The sequence below is a fragment of the Chaetodon trifascialis genome, chromosome 23 (genome assembly GCF_039877785.1).
Source record: "Chaetodon trifascialis isolate fChaTrf1 chromosome 23, fChaTrf1.hap1, whole genome shotgun sequence".
In the NCBI taxonomy this organism is placed as follows: Eukaryota; Metazoa; Chordata; class Actinopteri; order Chaetodontiformes; family Chaetodontidae; genus Chaetodon; species Chaetodon trifascialis.
In genome coordinates, this window is record NC_092078.1 from 14,373,355 (window position 1) to 14,395,322 (window position 21,968).

At 42.1% G+C, this 21,968-nt stretch overlaps 1 protein-coding gene across 1 annotated transcript; it reads right to left on the reverse strand.

The window, feature by feature from the left end:
* Positions 1-5,608: 5,608 nt before the first annotated feature.
* LOC139351821 (uncharacterized) lies at positions 5,609-20,874 on the reverse strand. Its single transcript, XM_070993825.1, has 8 exons — positions 20,838-20,874; positions 20,315-20,656; positions 19,899-20,009; positions 11,172-11,347; positions 10,347-10,381; positions 8,659-8,812; positions 8,526-8,571; positions 5,609-5,688 (listed from the first exon to the last, which is right to left on the reverse strand). Exons 1-8 carry the CDS (start codon positions 20,872-20,874, stop codon positions 5,609-5,611), a joined length of 981 nt encoding a protein of 326 aa, XP_070849926.1.
* Between the last annotated feature and the right edge of the window lie 1,094 nt (positions 20,875-21,968).

The window sequence follows — 21,968 nt, forward strand, 5'->3', positions numbered from 1 at the left end:
GTCTATAGTTATTAAGAATGCTGGGGTCTAAATTGCTCTTCTTCAGAAGGGGCTTCACCACTGCCATTTTGTAGGCAGCAGGGAAGACACCCGTCTGAAGAGAGCAATTCACTATATTTAAGATTTTTTCCTCAAAGAATCCATAAAATGTCTTTAAAAGTGATGTGGGAATTGGATCTAAAAGGCAGGTTGTTGGATTTACCTGGGAGAAAACTCGACCAAGTGTCCTCGCATCAACCAGGTCAAAACTCTCCAGTGTTTCCTCAGGTAAAATCGACTGTCCAGGTGTGTTAAAAGTTACATTCTGATGTGATACAAGCCTGGATCTGATGTCATCGATTTTACTTCTGAAGTGGTCTGCAAAGTTGTCGCAGAGGGCGTCCGTTGGTGTCTCTGGGGATTTTTTAGAAATAGTATTAGTTAAAAGATCGAAGGTGGAGAAAAGTAATTTTGGGTTGTTTTTATTATTTGAGATGATGTTTGAGAAATGGGATATTCTTGCCTGTTTGACTGTTTTATTGTACGATTTGAGTTGTTCACGGAATATTTCATAGTGAACTGTGAGTTTGTTTTTTCTCCACCTTCTCTCTGCAATCCTGCATAGCCTTTTTGATTTTTTAATTTCATCTTTACTTCTCCACGGGGGTAAAGGTTTTGTTTATACAGTTTTTGTTAACAGTGGAGCCACAGAGTCTAAAGATGATTGCAATTTCCTGTTAAAATTGTCAACAATAAAATCACAGGATGCAGGTAAGACTTCTGCAGGAGTGCTCTGTAAAATCTCGATAAAATTTGCAGCCACTTCAGAAGTTAGGTGGCGTTTCCTCACTGTTCTCACCGGGGCGCCCTGATGTTTAAAACTGGCGATATTAAAATACACACAATAATGGTCCGACACCGCCAGGTCAACAACAGAGGACACACCAGTAGAGAGGCCATAAGTTATGACCAGGTCCAGGGTGTGTCCTCTGTTGTGAGCTGGCTGTGTGACATGCTGATAAAAATCCATGCAATTTAAAAGGTTTAAGAATTCTCTGGACAGTGAGTCCGAGGTGTTATCAACGTGCAGGTTAAAATCGCCAGTTATTAAAATTCTGTTATAAGTGGTGTGTATGATTGATAAAAGCTCTGAAAATTCACTGATAAAAGCAGAGGAATGATGGGGTGGTCTATAAACAGTGATGCAGAGAACAGGAGGACTGCTAAAAACAAAGGCGTGATACTCAAAAGATGAATCATTGTTAAAAAAGACTTCCTTTGACAATAAAATATTATTAAAAATTGATGCAGTCCCACCTCCTCTCTTGCCTCCCCTGGTGGAGAATAAAAAGTTAAAATTTGATGGGCAAGCCTCAGTGAGAACAACTGGTGCCTCTGTGCCAAGCCATGTTTCTGTCAAAAGTAACCCATCTAACTTGTCTAAAATCAGGTCATTTATGATAAAAGATTTGTTTAAAAGAGAGCGCACGTTCAGCACAGCCAGGTTAATGTTCTTGCTGAACGTGCGCTCCTGATCAAAGGGAGATAAAATGACCGGGTGTATGAGGTTATCCCTGTTAAAAGCACTCTGTCTGTGAGTCCGGGGAAAACGTCTGCCTGTAATGGTTTGTATAATAAAGATGTCCGGTTTCGTGTGACAGTATTGTGAACAGCTGGTGTGGACGGAGAAGAGAAATCTGGGGAGGGGGTGTGACAGGTAAACAGTCAGTCTCGTGGAGCATACTGGACGGCGTGGTGAATATTAGCAGTTAGCATTTGGCTGCCGAGCCTGTTGGGGTGAACTCCGTCGGCCCTATAAAAGGAGGGACGGTTCCAAAACAGGTTAAAATTGTCAATAAAACCAACGTTAAAAGCTCTGCAGGTGGACTGTAGCCAAGTGTTTAGATAAAGTAGCTTGCTGAAACGCCATGCTCCATGATGAGACAGTGTGGGGAGAGGACCGCTGATAAAAACGGACTTACCACAGTTGTTTAAGAAGTTAAAAAGGTTGTTAAAATCCCTTTTGAGCAGCTCAGACGGCCTCTAAGCGGTGTCAACGCAGCCCACGTGTACTAAGACACGGCTTATGGAGGATGGGAGTGACCGCAGCAGACCTGGAAGTTTCTCCAGGATAACTGGGACTGTGGCTCCTGGAAAGCAGTGAGTGACCGCCGGAGCGCCGGAGCACGGCCTCCTTCAGGATCCGACGTCGGGCAGAAGAGGTCGCGGACCAGATTGAGGACCGTTGAGAAGAGCCCCGCGGAGCCGGGGTGAAATTTTGCTGTGCTCGGCGGGGTGTGGGGCGAGTTGTTCCCCTAGGTGCGTTCACCGGGACAGACAGGAGCGGTGGAGATCCGCTGAAATCATTTAAAATCCTGGGAGGTGAAGAAGAAGGCTCCAGGTTCGCAGCCAGCGGTGGAAATTCGTGTGAGTCCAGGATGTTAAAACGATTTTGAAGCTGGATGTCACAGGTTGATGGGGCATGGAATGACAGCCTCTCCCTCCTCTTGCGGTCGCCAACAACCACCCAGGTGTCCGTGTGTAAAGGAGTGGAGCTGACTGGGACCTTTGGTTTAGCCCCGAGTTGGAACCAGGGGTCCTCAGGAAAGGCAGATGGAGTGGAACCAGCGGTCGGTGCGGTAGAGCCGAGTATCGAGGCAGTGGTGGTGGCGGCCAGAGCAGGAGCAGCAGCGGGTGGAGTGAAGCCTGCGGCCGGGGCCGTAGTCGCGCGCTGCGTGGAGTCAGTAGTTGAGTAGGGAGCCGTGGCCTCAAGGTCTTTACTGGAAGCAGAGACTTGTGCAGGGCCAAAGAGGATAGTGTCCAGGTGTCTCTCAGCTTCCTGGATTTTGTAGAGAGTGGAAATCCTCTGCTCCAGCTCAGCGATTTTCTTGCCGAGGGCGAAACAGCTTTGACAGCTGGATGGCGAGGTAAGTGGAGCCATGGCTAGCTGAGCTGAGCTGTGCTCAGCTAGTTTACTTTTCTTGAGATCGAGGCGTCCGATTACAGAAATTGTTTCTCTGATTAGGAGGAGTAGTTAAAAAGAAACAAGATCTAAAAGGTGTATCATAAAAATGTTGCTTAAAATATCATAAAAAGTCAGATTTCCTGAGGCGTTTGGCGGAGAGACACAACACCGACGCAACACACACACACACACACACACACACACACACACACACACACACACATACATACACCCTCTTGTGCCCAGGATGACACACAGCATCCAGGATATACTAAACAAATGCAGTAAATCATAACAATCATAACACAACACACACTCACTGCACTGAGGAGCTCCATCAGTGACAGGATGCTACATCCAACGTGTGTGAAGGAGCGGTATCGCAGATCATTCCTTCCTGCAGCCGTTTTTTAGGACGATGTTTCTTCTTCTCACTCTTGTGTATATAATTGTTGTTTTTAATTTGCATGCACCTGTTTGACTATTCTACCTGCTCTATTGATGCTGGTATAAATTGGAATTTTCCCTTGCGGGACTAATAAAGGACTATTGAAATTGAAATTGAAATTCAACATTGGGACAAAATCGCCAAAAGATTAGTTGAAGTTGAGAGGCCTTACATCGTGGCTGCCTATAACAAATTCATGGGTGGAGTGGATTTGTTGGACTCATTTGCAGCAAAATATAAGTTTCCACTGAAGTCCTGCCGCTGGTACATTTACATCTTCTGGCATACCATTGTCCTAGCTGTGATCAATTCTTGGCTTCTGTACAAACGGGACTGCAAAGCTTTGAATATCTCAAAGAAATGCTGAACAGGAGACAGTTTCAGGCCCAGTTGGCATCTTCTCTGATCCTGTTCGGCACAGCTAAGAGCACACCAAAGCGAGGGCAACCATCTTCAAGCCATGTGAGCCCAGTTTCATCGAGCAGGAGCCCCTTGAGTGCCCACAAGAGACAACTCACAGATGATGGAGGTTCTCCAGCTGCCAAGATTTGTACATACCATCTGCATCCAGTGTTTTTCAAATATGAAACTCAGAAAAAAATTGTAATAAATGATTGTTCATAAAAATATGACTTGTGTGTCTTTTGTGTAGATTGTGTAGATACACAGACTTCTGTGGGCCTTTATGAGCAGAAAAGTACAAATAAAGCCTTAATTGTTCCCTATGTGTGTTCAGAGTGATATCACTGAAATACTGCCCAACGTTGCAATTTTACAACATTCTCCCAAAAAGTTACTAAAATGTCAAAATTAAAAAACAACAACACTGATTTCTTCATCACATGCCTCCTAGAACAACATTTTTTTTGCAGTTTTCTGCTATATTTGGGTTTCTGGGGGTTAAGAGAGTACTTCCCAACATATCGGGGCAGCCTGCGTAGAGGAGTCCACACAAATGTGTGGACTAGTTTTCTGTATTATTTTGCGACAGGATGTGCCTGATTCTTGCAATGTTGCGTGGGTGAAAGAAAAATGCAGTCCTTGCAATTTGTTTTACATGGGAATTAAAGTACACATCCTGATCAAAGATAACTCCCACATTCCTTATGGTGTTGCTGGAGACAATGCCCTGGCTGTATCATTAGAAAGTCTCAGGTGTGTAGGGCCAAGTACTATAACTTTATTTTTTGAGATATGTATAAAGTGTTCCTGATAATATTACCAAAAAGAAGCGTTCGTAGGGTGAATAATATTGGCCCAACACAGAGCCCTGTGGAATTCCTTGACTAAATTTGGCAAGCACAGAGAATTCATCATTAACTGGACTGGAAAGGATCTGATAAATTGGACTTAAACCAGCTAGTGCAGTTCCTTTAATGTCAGTTAAATGTCCCAATCTAACATGATATGATGGTTACTGTTGTTGAATGCAGCACTAAAATCTAACAAGACAAGTACAGATTAAAAAAAATGCAATCTGATGCAATTAGAGGGTCATTTGTTACTCTGACCAATGTTGCCTCTGTGCTATGATGCACCCTAAATCCTGACTGAAAATTAATTACCCTTATGTAGAAAGTCACACAACTGGGGAGGTTTGATATAGATCTCTAGTTTGCTGAAAAACCTAAATCAAGAATAAGCTTTTTAAAAGGAGGTTGAATTCCAGCTACTTTAAAGGACTGTGGTACATAGCCTGTTGATAAAGATAGGTTGATCATATCTAGTAAATGAGTGCAAGTTAATGAAAAAACCTCTCTAAGCAGCCTAGTTAGGATGGTGTGGATGAGTCAGGTTGGTGGTTTTGATGAAGATGTCAATTATCAGAGAAAAGCAGCCTAAACATATATCAGGTTTAACAGCTGTTTCTAAGGTTCCTGTTACGAGGTGTAATCAAGGCCAGAACCCAAATTGCAGAGTCTCAAAACCTGGACTTTATTAGAAAACAAAGTACAACTAAAAAGCACCACGAGGGGAAAATTCAAAGTCAACAAACAAACAGAAAAACTCCAAAAGGGAGAGACAAGACTTATGAACACTTGAAACAGAAATCACGCCCTAAACAAAACTGGCGGATAGCACGAAATCTTCCAATACACACGTAACAAGGCTAAGGACTACAGAAAAAGCTCGAGGACGAGAGACACGGGTGAACACGGCTGGACTGAGGAATAGTCAGGCACAGGGACGATTGTGAACGGAGCATAAGAAGCCGGCTAATTGCCGATGAGCAGCAGGTGCGTCTCGTGTGCCTCTCCCCTGAGCCGAACGGCCCCGCCTCTCCGCACCGAGCCAGCTGAAGCAAAGGGAAAACAAGGGTCAATATAAATACAAAAAAAGGCTGAATAAAACCCCAGACCATGACAGTTCCTGTGTTTGAGGGATAAATCAGTACCAGTTTAGTACATGAGGTGATGAATTTTACACCTAATAATTAGAATTTTAACATTAAAGAAGCTCAAGAAGTTGTTACTACTGAGGGCAATAGGAATACATGACTCAATAGAGTTATGACTCTGTCCGCAGTGCTGAAAAGCAACCTGAGCTGGTTCTTATTTTCCTCTGTTAATAACGAGTAATACGTTGCTGTGTCCTTGCAGGCCTTCCTATTTGCTTTAAGACTATCTTGCTAGGGCAAATCAACTCCTTCCATGTTGGTTGAATACCATTTCCTTTCAAGTTTTTGGATGTTTGCTTTAATTTTCAGGTTTGGGGGGTGCCAGTGTACACAGTGTCCCAACTTCCCTGAAAAGTATGAGTCTGTGTGTTGGAGGCTTCAAGTTTCCACATCACATGTGTGTGAGATATATCTTGGACCATGACCGGTTTTCAAATTAGCTGCGATGTCACAAATTCTTGTTTGTACATCCATGGTACCCTCAGATTTAAGGTGAGCACAGAGAAACTTTCCTCCTTTAGCATATGAACATGAAAACAGTGTTCTGTTGTCAAACTATACACATGGCCGACTGCAGAGTGACACACAAACGTCATGCTGAGGCAAAACAGCAAAACACATTTTTAGAAACTGTTTATAGAGCCGGAAATTTTGATAGACAGAGATCTGCAGTACCCCCTAGAGGGGACATGTGGAAATATGTGGTGACCACGAGTCAGATGTGATTTTGCCACCCCTTTTGGTGACACAGTAGCTTTATAATACCGGCGTTGATCTATATGATAGGAAGATGATGATCTTGGAGGAACAACTGATTACACAAGAAGAGAGAGAATGCATTGTTCACTTGGACAATGGCTCCTCTGGGTCTGCTAAAAGAAGCTGTGGGTATTTAAAGTGCTCTGTTTGTTCTCCTCTTGTGGTCAACACCTCCCTCTGTCAGTGGGAGAGCTGACACAACACAGAGAGTTAATGCTATGCATCTTGAGCTCCATCATTCTGACCAGTGGTGCTCCTCAGCAACATACTCAGCCCACTGCTATACAGACTGCATTTGTAGCTTCGTATTTGTTTATTTTTGTTTGTTTTTTACATGACACAGAGACACCATGCCACTTGGCTGGGATGGCACAGTGGATCGGTGGTAACACTGTCGCCTCAAAGCTAGAAGGTCCCGGGTTCGATTCCTGCCTGGGGCGCTTTAGGCGTCGGGGCGTGTCCTCCACCATGCCTTCAGTGCCTGCTTCTCGAGGAAAAGGGCCTTTCTGTGTGGAGTTTGCATGTTCTCCCTGTGTTCACCCGGGGTATCCTCCATTAAAAAAACACTAAAAACATGCAAGAAGGTCACCACCTGACCAATGGTGACGAGAAAGAAAACAAAGAGTCCCAGGGCGCCGGTTGACCTTAACAAGTCCACCTCTTTTGACACGATTCATTCCTAAGTCCACATGTTGCGTGTACCAGCACACTAAGACCAGAGGAAGGTAACTCACAGTGACAGCTTCAGAGAGAACACAGGAGAACAGGCTGGTCGAAAAAGCAAAATGGTTTATTAACCAAAGGTGTCCACAAAAACGGGGATAACAGAAGGCGAGATCCAAAACACTCTGGACTAAGAATGAATAAGGTTTAATAAAGGGTGTTGTAGTATAATTTTTCTATTTGATACGTGAAGAATTAATATGTGAAGAATCGATATGTGAAGAATCAAGTGTAACACTGTAAGCTAATGGTAAACAATAGTAGCAGCTCTATGAAGTTTGATATGATAAGAGTAGCTCTGTGCAAGCCTGATATGATAGTAAAAAATAATTGCTGTTTGCTTAAGTGAAGGAAGAGCACATGAAAGGCCAAGATGCCAGTGCAAAGATAAGAAGGGAGGTTGCTGTGCAGCGACGATAATGAGCTGCAAGACACCATGCAGCCAACATTGCGAGGGCAGGACACCTGGACCATAAATCTTTGGTGCTTTCCATGGCCTTGCAGGTGTTTTAGCCGGTTCTGACCAGTTTCAGACCAGGATGATTGTGACCTAATATAACCCTGCGTGTCCTTACATAACCTTACTGTATTTAATCCATGTTTAACATTTGTTATAATCATGAAAGAACTAAATGGTCTTATAATCACAACTATGATTTACTGTGTGTTAACGAATAATGGTTTGGGATGATTTAATATACTTTACTATGTTTGTGAAGCATTTTCTATGTGATGTGTCCTTATGCTTACATGCAATCATGATAATAAAATGTAATTTGATGTTATTTTTAAAAAACAGAGCCCATGACAATCAAAAACTAATGGTGTATAATTAGAGGAATAGAGAGGAGAAAAGAGGAGATAGCAGCCAAAAAGTACCTAATGGTGTAAAAAAATAGAAGAGCCTAGAAAAAAGAAAAGATGCCCCAAGGGCGGGGAATACCTTCAGCAGAACTGTATAAAAGATAGAGCACTGACCATTGTAGGTCAGAGACTTCTTCAGATGTACACCCTGTGTGTTTCTGGATTTCTCTCCCTTTGCTGCCGCGGCAATAAAGTGTTTGCATCTCGGACCCTGACTCCTGCAGATCCTTTTGAGCACTTTTTCTCAGACAGCTGAATTTGACTATTTCTGGACTGTTGTGGATTGCACATCTGGCCTTCAAATTCCACAACAGTGTCCACAAAAACGGGAATAAACAGAAGGTGAGAGCAAAAACACTCTGGGCAGGATGAGCTCCAACTCCTCTCACAGGCAAGGCTGAGCTGGGCTGAGGGCTTACAGGCAGATGAAAGCTCCTGAAAAAATGAGTAGAATGAGTTCAAGTAAGTATCGACAGGATAATTCAGGTGGACCGAATACTGGCAGAGGAACGGACGGAGTACCACTAAGGAAAGCAGACGATCCGACGAATACTGGAAGACTGAGCCGAGTTTAAATACACTGCTGATTAGGGAGTAGATGAGGTGATGACTTGCAGGTGTGAGAGGAGGCAGGACAGGAGGAGCTGAGTAGGCAGGTGCAGCCCACAGCATGGACCTGGACAGACAAGGGAAGACAGACGAGACCACAAGGGGGGCAGGAAATACAGGGAAAAGAAAGGGAAAAGGAGGAAAACTAGCACTGCCTAACACTACGTAAACCAAGACAAGCCAGTCAAGCTTCCCCCCAAGATCCTCTGATGGTCTCAGAAACGGGTTAAGTGGCCTGTGGATTGACCACCACTAATGCCAAAATCTTATCCAAAATCCTGGATCTCACACTGGTTCATCATCGCACTCCATTGATCCATCCATGATCCAGATGTCTCCCTTCATTCTCTCATCCCTCACCCTTATTCCCATACTCCTTCATCCCTCAACCCTCATCCCTCCATTCCTCACGCCTTCATCCCTTGCTCCTCATCCCTTCTTCACTCTTTCCCCTAATCCCTACACCTGTGTGGTTATGATGCAGAGAGTAGGACACACCACTGTTTGTTACCTTGGTGAAATGATGGACAGGTGGGGGTCAAATAGTTGTGAAGGCATGCTGTGGTATCACATGCAGCTTTCACACTGATGTTTTTTCAAGGGTCTTTTCAGAAATATCTTGTGAAGGTGTTTATTTTCTCTCTTACACAGGAAAGTCAGCTAGTGTTCACTTTTCTTTCAGATTCTTTCATCAGAAAGCTTTGATGAACAGTTGTGTTCAGACCACACTGTGCTGTCTCTTCCTGTCAAACAAGTGGTGTGTGCCTCACTTGCTCCTCCACTGCTGCAGACGTCCAACTAAATCTCAGTATAAGACAATCTGGACAGCCATCTTTGTCCTTACTGGCTCCTCCATCAAACACCAACCACATGCAAATACTGAGAATTAAAGCTCTGCAGCATGAAGACGCACTCCAATGAATGAACATCAGATCTTTAATGCAAAATTCAAAGTTTGGCATGAATGATTATTGCTGTCACCAACAAGGCATACAAAGCTTGATATGATACAGCATCAGTTCCAGCTGCCTCCTGAGTCTATCTGGTGGAAGCATAAATAACATTTGGCTCCAGCTCTCTTCTTTTTGCTTTCGGTCGAAACATCACGGCTGCGTAGTTCAGCTCATCGGAGCCCATATTCTGTGAAAAGAGTATTTTCAGGTTGAATGTGACGGCTTGACATGATGATTTATTCCTGCAGTCTAACATTTGAGGCAGATGCTAATAAAGATATTTGGCTTATTTCATTTCTAAATACATATGATAGCAGATGTTCTTGATAAGATGCCCTTAATGTCATTCTTTAAAGGATTGTGACAAAGATATTGACTGAGCAGCACATTTTCAATCTGAAAAATAAACTTATTAGTGCTCTCTAATGGACAAACTATGAAAAGGAGGCACTGTGTGCAAAGTGCCTCAAACATAATTTGGGCATTTTTGGAATTTCTTCTTACTTAGCGTCTCATATATACTCAATGCAAATAAATACATCCTGTATACATCCATATATACAAATACACCAACGTTTCAGGGACTAGCTAATATTAGCCGATACAATACAACACTGGCTGTTTGTCATCAGACTGAATCAAACAAACCTCTCGTTGCTCTGGACTCTGTTCTTCTTCACCAGCTGAGTGACAGAAACAAAACGTCTGATCAGTTCATTGATCACTGTCTCTGGTAAAACAGGAGCTTTTAACTTGAAGAGCATTTCCACCAGCAACAAAACCAAATGTAAGATAGACACTGAAGCTGTGAGAAAGTACCGTTCTGACGTTTCCTGCTTTTAACGACCAGAGCAACGACGACCATGACAAGGAAAACAGTCAGAGCACCCAGGATCACACTCATCAGCTTTGATATTCCCTCAGAGTCGTCTACGAGAAAGATCACTCAGTTAGACTCTTTTTCCCTTCAGAGACTTGATGTCTAAAATGGACAAAACTGAATTTATCTCAACTGTTAAAATCTCGCCTTCAAACATCTGATGATCTGCACAATGAAAGAAATCTTTAGAAGAATCTTACTTTCACACTCGCTGTGCACGTCGTCATGTGGGTCATGGCTGCCTTTTCAAGAAATGAAGACACATTTAGCCTTGATTGACAGATTTGCATCATAATGACATTTTGCTGATGTTTGAATACCCACTCGTTGCCTGTGTTGTTGGAAGACAATTATGAAAATACTGTATAAACATTAATGAACAAAGAATGGGTACCAAAAGAAAGACAAGAATTGAGAATGATCTTACCTTTGACATTCAAATGTGTTACACTGAAAACTGGACGTCCACCATTGTAAAATCCACAGAAATACTGTCCAGAGTCAGATAAATCCACTTGTTTGATTTGGAGAAAGACAGTGGACATGTTGGATTTCATTTCAAATTTTCCATGTTGAAATCCTTCACAGTATACAACGTTGTCAGCAGAGTCAATCATCACAGAGATGCAGCTGGTCTTGGTTCTGTTGACTAGTCTGAACCAGAATGTCACCGATTTATAGTTGGACATGTTGTTGCTCACCAATGTGACTTCTTGACCGGACAGGACCTCCACAGTCTGAGGCTGACAGAATGAGACAATGATCCAGCCTGAAACACACAAGACTTTCAGTTAAACAAGACGAATATGACCAGCAACTTTAAATAAACTTTTTCACATTTTAAGTGTCGGTGGGCTGGCATTATCAGCATTCTAAATATAGTTTAGTGTAACTCAATGCCAGTACTCACTGAAGCTGCAGAGACAAAAAAGTGTTATAAAGTTCTTCATGGTGCGTGTGCTCTGCGATGTCCGAAACTGAACTGTGCTGCAGTAAGGGTGCTTTCAACGTAAAGAGGTGGGGTGTTTTGCAGTCTTTTATCCTGTATCCTCCCATGCTTTAAGGAAAAAAAAAAGAAGTGCTCACACAAAATGTTAGCTGCTATGTTAAGTTATCAATTAGACCATGTTATTTGCTACAGATGTTGCTATTACTGTATATACAAACGATATATCACAACCAGACCGTCCTCTGGACATGAAGAGGTTGTCTTTATGTTGCTACAGTTTCAGACAGTTGTGCAAAAGCAATAATGATTCACACCATGCTCATCAAATACAGGTGGTGGTGCTTTGTGTTTGCTCTGCAAAAAGTCTTGATTTCCATTATGACTGACGTAAAATAGTAATTTTAATTTCAGATTTTAACTATGTAAAAAAGCAGTTGTTATTAAGTATTTAGCAGTAACACTTTTTGACACACTGTATTGACAGCAGAGGAGTTGTTCAGATTCTGCATTATTAGCAGCTTTAAATTTTAATAGTTCCTTCAAAAACAGGCACACTTTTATTCTGAATGTGCTGGAATTTCCACAAGCACCACATCCTGCCATTGTGAGGCCACTCTTTTTGAAAGCTGAGCCATTTAGCCTTGCAGACTGTGGTCATTCAGGACTTCTGTGCATCCTGAATTGCTTGTACTCTGCCAGGATTTGGAGCAGCATATAGTTCATCTCTCTGAGCCATAGCATTGATCTGTGTCAAGAAGACCTTCAGAATCCTCTGGCTGATCATCTTAACTAAAAGAGAAATTAGATGGAGAGGGAGCAAATTCATAAATCAAGGTGTATGCTGTCATAATGGCTGCCTCAGTCCTGTTTTGCCAGTTCTGCCTCTCTGTCCCTTGTTTCAGCCACAGTCCCACTTCTCCCATTTCTATGAAACTTTGCTCTCATTGCCATTCTCCATCCATCCACTAGATGCTCTCAGACCTTCCCATCTCTCCCAATCACCTGACCCCAACAACCACCTGCTTACCTGTGTCTCATTTTCCAATCACACTGTCAGTTATTACAACAGCCACTTTGGACTTGCTACCTTTGCCTGTAAGCATATGTACAAGGGTACATATGGATTACAGAATGGGCAATGTCGTGAATGGGATTCATTTGAGTGGACACCGTAAATCGTTCGCACAGTGAAGTTGTTACAATCCAGCAGATGGAAGTAATGCAATACTTCTGGATCTGCGGCTGCCCATCAGGCTGTTCTATGCCGCAATCAACTATGTATATGTGCATTATGTACAATGCTAATTGCCATAAAAATACTACTGCCCTTAAAAATACCATTGCCAATATTGATATGAAAAAACTACCTATGCCATATGTTGAATTGCACTTGAGAAATGCTGTTGCACAAAAAAGAACATTGATTTGCACGGGTCTATGTAGAACGCTAACATGCTGTTTAGCATTGATAATGTTTACCGTTGTATTTTTGCATGCTAACGTTAGCTAAATTGCACTAAATGCAGAGAGAGAATGTCATTTGCTCAGCAGTTGTTTGGTAATTAATCAAAGTTATGGACAAGTTAAAATGGTCTGAGGGAACATGAAGGTTTTCATGCTTTCATGTCAATTCGTTCTGTGGATTTTTAGTTATTGTTAGTAGACTGTTACCGGTATGCAAATTTGAATCAACAGTAGCAGAGCCGGACACAGTCAAACAGTTTTCACAGATTTTAACCACAGAAAAACACCACTGGCTAAGGCGTAAAAAAACAGCTCTCAAAAAACAGAAGGCGGAGGAAACGTCACATGCAAAGGAACCAGAACCGGAGACTGCGACCCACAGGAGACAGAAACCACTAGGAGACGTAGGCGAGGTGACTGGGAATAATCTGGCAACGAGGTGGAGGAATGACCAGTGTTTTATGGAGAGAGAGCCCCGGTAGTTGTCGCACTTGCAGTGACAAAACCACAAAAGGGAGGGGGAAGGTGGAAAGAGGAGCACAAGCACAAATACAGAAACCCAAAAAGCACCCACAAAAACACAGACCCTGACATAGACCATGTACAGAAAACATTCAGCAAGAAGAGATGTATGTCAGCTAATAGCCACCAGCTAAATTCCATCTGCAGTCCCTGTGCATGTACACACACACACACACACACACACACACACACACACACACACACACACACACACACACACACACACACTACCAATATGTACAATTTAGAAAAATACTGTTGCCAATATGGATAACAGAACAGTGAAAAATACAGTGAAAAAATATACAACAAATTAAAAACTGCACGAGATGCGTATTTATACAAAACTTGAACAGGCAAGAGTGGCACATTGTGTCTTCTGAAGTGACCTACCCACCATCACCATCATCAGATAAGATCATGCTCTCTCTCATGTTCATGCTCATCCTTCAGCAGAACAGACGTTTTGTCTCATGTGTCCAGATTCTTTTAAGACGCACAAAGTAAATGCTCAGTTTCCAGTGTCTGAAGAGTTTGATTATACTGGTGGCTTTTTAGCAGCGTTGTTTTTGCTGCACCTTCTCAGTCTTTGGTTATAGCTGGAAACCAGTCTTCCTGTGGTTGCAATTTGTTGCCTGCTGGTTACTTTTCTACACTTTGTTTTTTGTATTAGTACAAATATAGCAGTTTTCTCCCTTTGTGACAAAGACCAGGCCAGACCAGTGCATCACAGTTCATTTCACCTCAGTTGGGCTTCCTGTCAAAACAAGTGATGCTTACCTCATTCATTCCTCCACTATCTCGATCTGGACAGTCATCTGTGTCCAAGAGGCAACGTGAAAAGGTGATTTTGTGCAGAAAAGGGAAAAATAAAGAAGTAGCAAAACTCATCTCATTAACAAAAAGCTGTTAATTTTGCATGAATACTGTAACCTCATTATAAAAAACTTTCATTTCTCCAGGTGACAAAGGAGATGCTAACACTCAAAACATGTGTTCCACCATGAGCTGCATTTGAAGTTGCCCTGAATCAGGACTGGGAACACAGGAACAGGACAGGAAAAAACCTAAAACAGGGGTGAAGTAAGAAAGCTTTTCGATTTTCTTCATTAACTGACCGCACAATAACCTACCATACCACTCACACATGGCGGTAGTAGCAGCAAAAAGATCAGCACAAGCAGCAATACAACAGTTTGGGCAACTTAGAATTTTAGCACTCGTTGGTGCAAACAGAGGAGGATGGATGTGGATGTGTATGAGTTGAAATCATGTGATGCAGAGAAGGTATTTTGGTTGAAAATTGGGCCAAAGACAGCGAATAGACAACTGAGAGTCTTCTTCAAGGGCCTCTTGTTATGTTGTCAATCAGATTAAATTAGTATTGATCTAATTATCGTCTCCAACAGCTAACAACTACATATCCAAAGTAAAGGAAGACAAACTTTTGACCTTCTAGCAGAAGCAAACTTTGGTCAGCTGGACATTTGGAAACGCTTGAAAGATGCAGGTGGGAACAGCGATGTGTCTCAACTGTTACCAAGTTCCTCACCTGAAGCCGAATTAAAGCTGTGGATAATGCAACTGGAAAGAGGAAACAAAAGCCTGTTATTGTTGAGGTCTGAGTTAAATGGCTAAATTCACAACAGACAAAAGAGTATTTGAGGGGTAAACAGGTTTTATTGTCACAAAAATCTGGCTAATGTTCACAGGGACGCGATCTAAGCTGATCCAGCCGAGGAGCAGGCAGGTAGGTGAAGAGAGTCAGCGCTTTCTTCAGGTGGTGGACTGGAGCTGGGCAGAGGTAACAGATTGGAGACACAAAGAGATGATCCTGAGGGACAAAGACAATCATTTTAGTCATACAGATGAGGAAAACTCTGAAGGAGAGATAAGCACAAGGCCAAGCAAAGAAGTTGAGACTTGTTACCAGACGAGTGAGACAACAATCTGCTGAGAACCGGAGAGGAGATCCTGGTTTTTATCCTGTGGTTGATGATTGTGGATTGGCTGCAGCTGTGGTGGCTGATTGGACTGCAAGCAGGTGGAAGTGAACCGGGATTACAGGGAAACACCTAGTCCAGTCAAACACACACACACACACACGCACACACACACACACGCACACACACACACACACACACATATACACACAAGGACAAACACAAGGAGAGACTGACATGGCACAGAGGAGAAGCACAGGAAACATGGGGAAAGGAAGGAGGAAGGAGGAAGGAGGCTTCCTGACAGCTGTGACATCTGAATATGCTGCTCTCTACAGTGGTGGTTGGAGTGCGATGCTGGTGATCTTCTTGGCCTGAATAAATAAGTGGCTTCTGTATTCATTAGTTAATAGCATCTTTTCTGAAAGCAGGGTGCCGAGGTTTGAAGGTGAAAGAGTGAGATGAGTTTTAGGAACGTGGTCTGTGAAGATGGTGACAGTCTGAGGAGACGCAGACTGCAATAACTGCATTTCTAAATATATGACAAACATACCATATCTTCACATTTCAAGAGAAATGACGTAAACCTCTGGTGTGAAAGTCGCTCAGCTTTTGTTGCTTGTGGTTTCATCGCAGAGAGCTGAGGGCCAGTCTTCCTGTGGCTTTCGCTCTGCACACAGTGTTTCACCACAGTGGAAAATGGACTTGTTGCATGCTCACACATGCATGCAAACACAGCCATGGCGGAAAGCTAACCTTTGTCTTTGTTATAGACACATTCACCACGTCAGCATACAATTGAGACTTTCATCAAATTTTAAAAAGTCAGTATATTTATTTCAATCAAGAACAATTGTCTGTGCAAACATTTTCTACATTGGTGCATGTTTGGTCCTCAACAAGTCCTGTGTACGTCATTGTTGTTGCTGGCTCCTCCTCCATCAAACCTCAAATGTGTGGGGGACTTTATAATGACGATGACAAACAAAATGGAAAAGAAAAAGAGGAAGAAACATTTGACAACCGACTCTACTTGACATTTGCTGGAACAACAACGTTTGCTGCTGTTGTCTGCACCTGTTCCAAATAAAAAGGGAGGGCCTAATTCATCTGCGGACACAGCATTTCTATTTCTCTGCTCACTGGATGGAAGTCTTGTCTTAGACTGAAAGTGAAGAAATGGACAGCAGTGATCCTTTAAGCTAAAGTCTAATGAAGGCTGCATGACATTTGCCACAATGTGCCACAGACAAAAGCTCTAATGTTGGCACAGAATTCACTCACTTAATATTTAATATTTTATATACACTGTATAGCTCATCTGTTTACTGTACTTTTTACTTTTACTGCATTGCCACTTACTACCTGTTGCACATGTCACCTGTTTGCATACCATATTGCACATGTTTTTATGGTTTCATAGAAATTACTTGCACTACCTGCACCTACCTCAACTGTTTTTCACCTCATACCACTTGCACTACTTACATGTATTTATATATTTCTTGGATATTATGACTATTTGCACTTCTGGTTAGATGCTAAAATGCATTTTGTTATCTCTGTGCACTCTGTCAATGACAATAAAGTTTAATCTAATCTAATCTAATCTAATCTAATATAATATAATATAATATAATATAATATAATATAATATAATATAATATAATATAATATAATATAATATAATATAATATAAAGGTTGCTCCAGAATAACAGAAACAGTGTGCAGCATGGCTTCAAAGAGGAGCAAAATGGGCCCCAATGTTTTGAGGACATAAGAGATGGACATAACAGGACCAGGAAATAGTAGAGCAGTAATGAAAATACAGCAGTTGTGTCCACACTTGATTTGAATAAATGGCTTTCAGTCAGTCAGCAGTCAAAATGTCTTAAACGGGATGATGAAATGTTGTGTAACTTCCATTATTTCTTATTATCAGGACACTCTGTGGTGGATTATTGCTCAGGTAACAACAGAGACATGGCAACGTGAAGTCACTATTATTTATTAGCATGAGACTCCTCACAGGTCAAACACTGCTGTCTTCTCAGGTACAGAATTTGGGACAGTGGTATTACTCTTGGCTGACGTCTTCCTGTGGTGACACTTTATGTTTTGACTCACACAGACGATGTTTGTCACCACAGATGGACTGCTTTAGTCCATCCTTACTTATTTCTTTCTGATTTTCCAGTCGCATGAAGAGGCTGATTATTTAGTCAAAACAAAGTAGGTCAGTCTTCACAGCTTCTTTTTCTATTTTGCTTCAAGGCTTTGACTCCAGAGGCCCACTGACGTTCCTCTCAGCTGTGCTCACACCACACTGTGCTGCCTCTTCCTGTGATATGTGTTTCACTCACTCCTCCCTCCAACAGACAAACCGTTTGACTCTCTCTACAAGGAGGTTTGACAGTCATCAGTGTCCTTTGTGTGACAGAGACTTTGACCATGAAAGTGAAAGAAAGAACATGTCAATTCTCCATGAACACACAGTAGGAACTTCTTTATGAACATATGTTTTGCAGCCACGCATACAGAAAAGCAGAAGAGCAGATTAATATGATGAAGCAGATGTTCCACACAGAGCTGCAGTTCCCGTTTCTTCTGGAGTCTATCTGCTGACGGCATAAATAACATGAGTCTCCACTCCTCTCTCTGCTGCAGGCCTCCTTCTTCTCATTGTCTTTGGAAGGAACGACGTGATATCAGAGCCCAGATTCTGTAAATCACACATTCAGAGTCACAAACACTGCAGCAGAGTTTCCCCCAAATCTGTAAGTTTGTAAGTATCCAAACAACTAAACCCCTGTTTCCCAAAAAAGTTGGGGCACTGTGCAAAACTTTAATAAAACAGACTGTGATCATTTGCTAATCCTTTCTGACATTTAATCAATTGAAATCTGAATTTAATGGATTTACAGGTTTCAAACAAGTTTGGACAGGAGCAACAAAAGACTGGGAAAGTTGAGAAAAGATCCACAGTCTGAGCCTCAGATCCTGACACAGAGATCCAGCCTGAAACAACCAGCAGAGACGACCAGAGAGACGAACACTGACTGTAATAAAGCCAAAAAAACAAAAGTCCTTCAGGTCTAATCTGCACGCTGAAATTCTGCTGGCTTCTACATTATCTGGTGCTGAGAATAATGACGAGCCTGAACGTACTAAGTGTGCAGAGAAGTAAAACTGTTAGCAAGGTGAAGCTCCTCAATGTGCGTTCAGTGTCTCTGCAGGGAGAGTTTGCATCACTGAGCTCCGACAAGAGGCTCAGAGAGGCTTCGAGAGGCGGGGTCTCTTTTGTTTGTTCACACTGACCAGCCAATGCAAAGCCATGCCTTCAGGTAGATATGTTCTGTCCTCTGATCATCTACCTACCATCTATCCTTTTGGAAAAGGATTCATTCACATCTTGCTGATGCTCAAATCTGTCCTCCTGACACCCACCAACGTGTCTTCTCAGACTTCTGGATTATTCTCGACTTCTCCTGAAGCCCTTTCAGTTTCTTATCCAGTGACATGAAAATCGGCTGTGGACACTGAGTTGTGGTCAAATGTAGACTTTCCTGTTTGTGCAGCAACACATGAACAAACGAACAAAAGGGGACGCACACTCTTTCAGCTCGTCCAATCAATGGATAGAAATCTCTAACACTGTAGCTCTGCCTTTGTTCAACACTGTTGTCTGCTGCTCTCATGAGCTGTCGACTCAGTAAGTGTGTTTCCATCGCACTGCACATTTTCATTGTGGGTATAAAAGACCTGAGTGGAAACACCAGGGATTAAAAAACGAAAACTGGAGTGTCAATAGAAATGCAGTATGTTTGATATTTATTCCAGTATTACATTTGTTCCATTACACACTGAACAGCACATTAATATGACGAAGCTTCAGTTCTACTCTGAGCTGCAGCTACAGTTGCTTCCTGAGTCTAGATGTTCTTGATAAGATGCCCTTAATGTCATTCTTTAAAGGATTGTGACAAAGATATTGACTGAGCAGCACATTTTCCATCTGAAAAATAAACTTATTAGTGCTCTCTAATGGACAAACTATGAAAAGGAGGCACTGTGTGCAAAGTGCCTCAAACATAATTTATAGATTTTTTTTTTAATTTCTTCTTACTTAGCAACTCATATATACTCAATGCAAATAAATACATCTTGTATACATGCATATATACACATACACCAACATTTCTGGGACTAGCTAATATTAGCCGATATAATGCAGCACTGGCTGTTTGTCATCGGACTGAATCAAACAAACCTCTCGTTGCTCTGGACTCTGTTCTTCTTCACCAGCTGAGTGACAGAAACAAAACATCTGATCAGTTCATTGATCACTGTCTCTGGTAAAACAGGAGCTTTTAACTTGAAGAGCATTTCCACCACCAACAAAACCAAATGTAAGATAGACACCGAAGCTGTGACAAAGTACCGTTCTGACGTTTCCTGCTTTTAACGACCAGAGCAACGATGACCATGACAAGGAAAACAGTCAGAGCACCCAGGATCACACTCATCAGCTTTGATATTCCCTCAGAGTCGTCTACGAGAAAGATCACTCAGTTAGACTCTTTTTCCCTTCAGAGACTTGATGTCTAAAATGGACAAAACTGAATTTATCTCAACTGTTTCGCCTTCAAACATCTGATGATCTGAACAATGAAAGAAATCTTTAGAAGAATCTTACTTTCGCACTCGTTGTGCACGTCGTCATGTGGGTCATGGCTGCCTTTTTAAGAAATGAAGACACATTTAGCCTTGAGCATATTTTTTTGAATAGATTTACATCAAAATTATAAAAGCCACTTTTGATTTTGAGAATCAAAAGACAAAAAATAATAATCTTACCCTCAATGTTTAAATATATTACACTAAACAGTGGACGTCCACTATTGTAAAATCCACAGAAATACTGTCCAGAGTCAGATAAATCCACTTGTTTGATTTGGAGAAAGACAGTGGACGTGTTGGATCTCATTTCAAATTTTCCACTTTGGTATCCATCGCACAATGTGGCGTTGCTCTTAGAATTGTACAGAACAAAGATACAGCTGATCTGGTTTCTGTTCACCAGTCTGAACCAGAACATCACACCATCATATTTGGAAATGTTGGAGCACATCAGTGTGACTTCTTCACCAGGCTGAGCCTCCACAGTCTGAGACTCAGAAGCTGAGACAGAGATCCAGCCTGAAACAACCAGCGGACGATAAGAGGCTTCCTCATTATAAAGCCACGAACACCTCTTAATAAAGGTTCACAAGTCAGTAAGAAGCAGATTCACTTCAATTAGGGCAGGTTGAACATCTCATAATAAAATTAACATTAAAGTTGCTACGATTAAGTCAATGGCAGTACTTACTGAGGCTGCAGAGAATGAATGCTGCTGTCAAGGTGAAGTTCATCATTGTGCGTCTGACAAATTAAGAGTGTGCTCCAGGAAGGCTGCTCTTTATACAGAGAGGTGGGCTGTTTGTTGTTTTGTTTTTTTTTGTGTGTTTGTTCCTCAAACTGACCACAGGCTTGCTTTCAGCCAAATGAGCAAACATGTAAGCTCAAGGACAAACTTATTTCATTCAGAAAATGGTATTGTCACAATAATCTTCACAGCAAAGTACACACAATGCTATGAACAAAGACAGATGGAAGAAGAAAAGGATCCACATAAGCTGACCTCATAAGAGAGCTGAGAGATGGTTTCCAGTGTTTGACTGCAGAACAAGCTGCAGGCTAGATGGAGGATATTATTTGCCGTTGATGGGAGTATGTGCTGTAGTTGAGCCAGGATGAAACTACAGCTGCCAAACACTGTGACTGTGATTTAACAAGGAACCTACAGTGTCCCATTCATGTGTCATGCTTTATTAGTTTAGTTTAGCTCTTTATGAACACTGTTTGCCATGGATGGATGAACCTGGCCCACTGTGCTGTTCCGTATCGTCTCACATCAAGGTGTCGATATACTGCGGATGACAGAAGTGGCCACAAGAGGTGTCCTGACATGATGTGTCTTCTGAAGTGATGACTGCAGTCATTCATTGTGGCATTTATTGTTGCTCTGGGGACTGAAGATTGTCTGTTCTTGGCCATCTGTTACACATATCCTCCAGTCATTCTTCACAGCCCAGCTCCTGTGTCACACATGTTGATGAAGGGTTCATTCACTCAGTTTCTCGTCTTCTTGGTGAATCCACCCACCAACCACAACCACACCTCTATCATGCTCATCCGTCAGCAGAACAGACGCTTTGTCTCATGTGTCCAGAGTCTTTAAGATGCACAAAGTAAATGCTCAGTTTCCAGTGTCTGAAGAGTCTGATATATATTGGTGATTTTTTAAGCAGCATTGTTTTCGCTGCACCTTCTCAGTCTTTGATGTGTGTGAGTATGGCTGGAAACCAGTCTTCCTGTTGTTGCATGTTGCCTGTTCGTTACTTTTCTACACATGACAAGGGAGACGGTAACACTCAAAACGTGTGGACGGATGAACGGACGGACACAG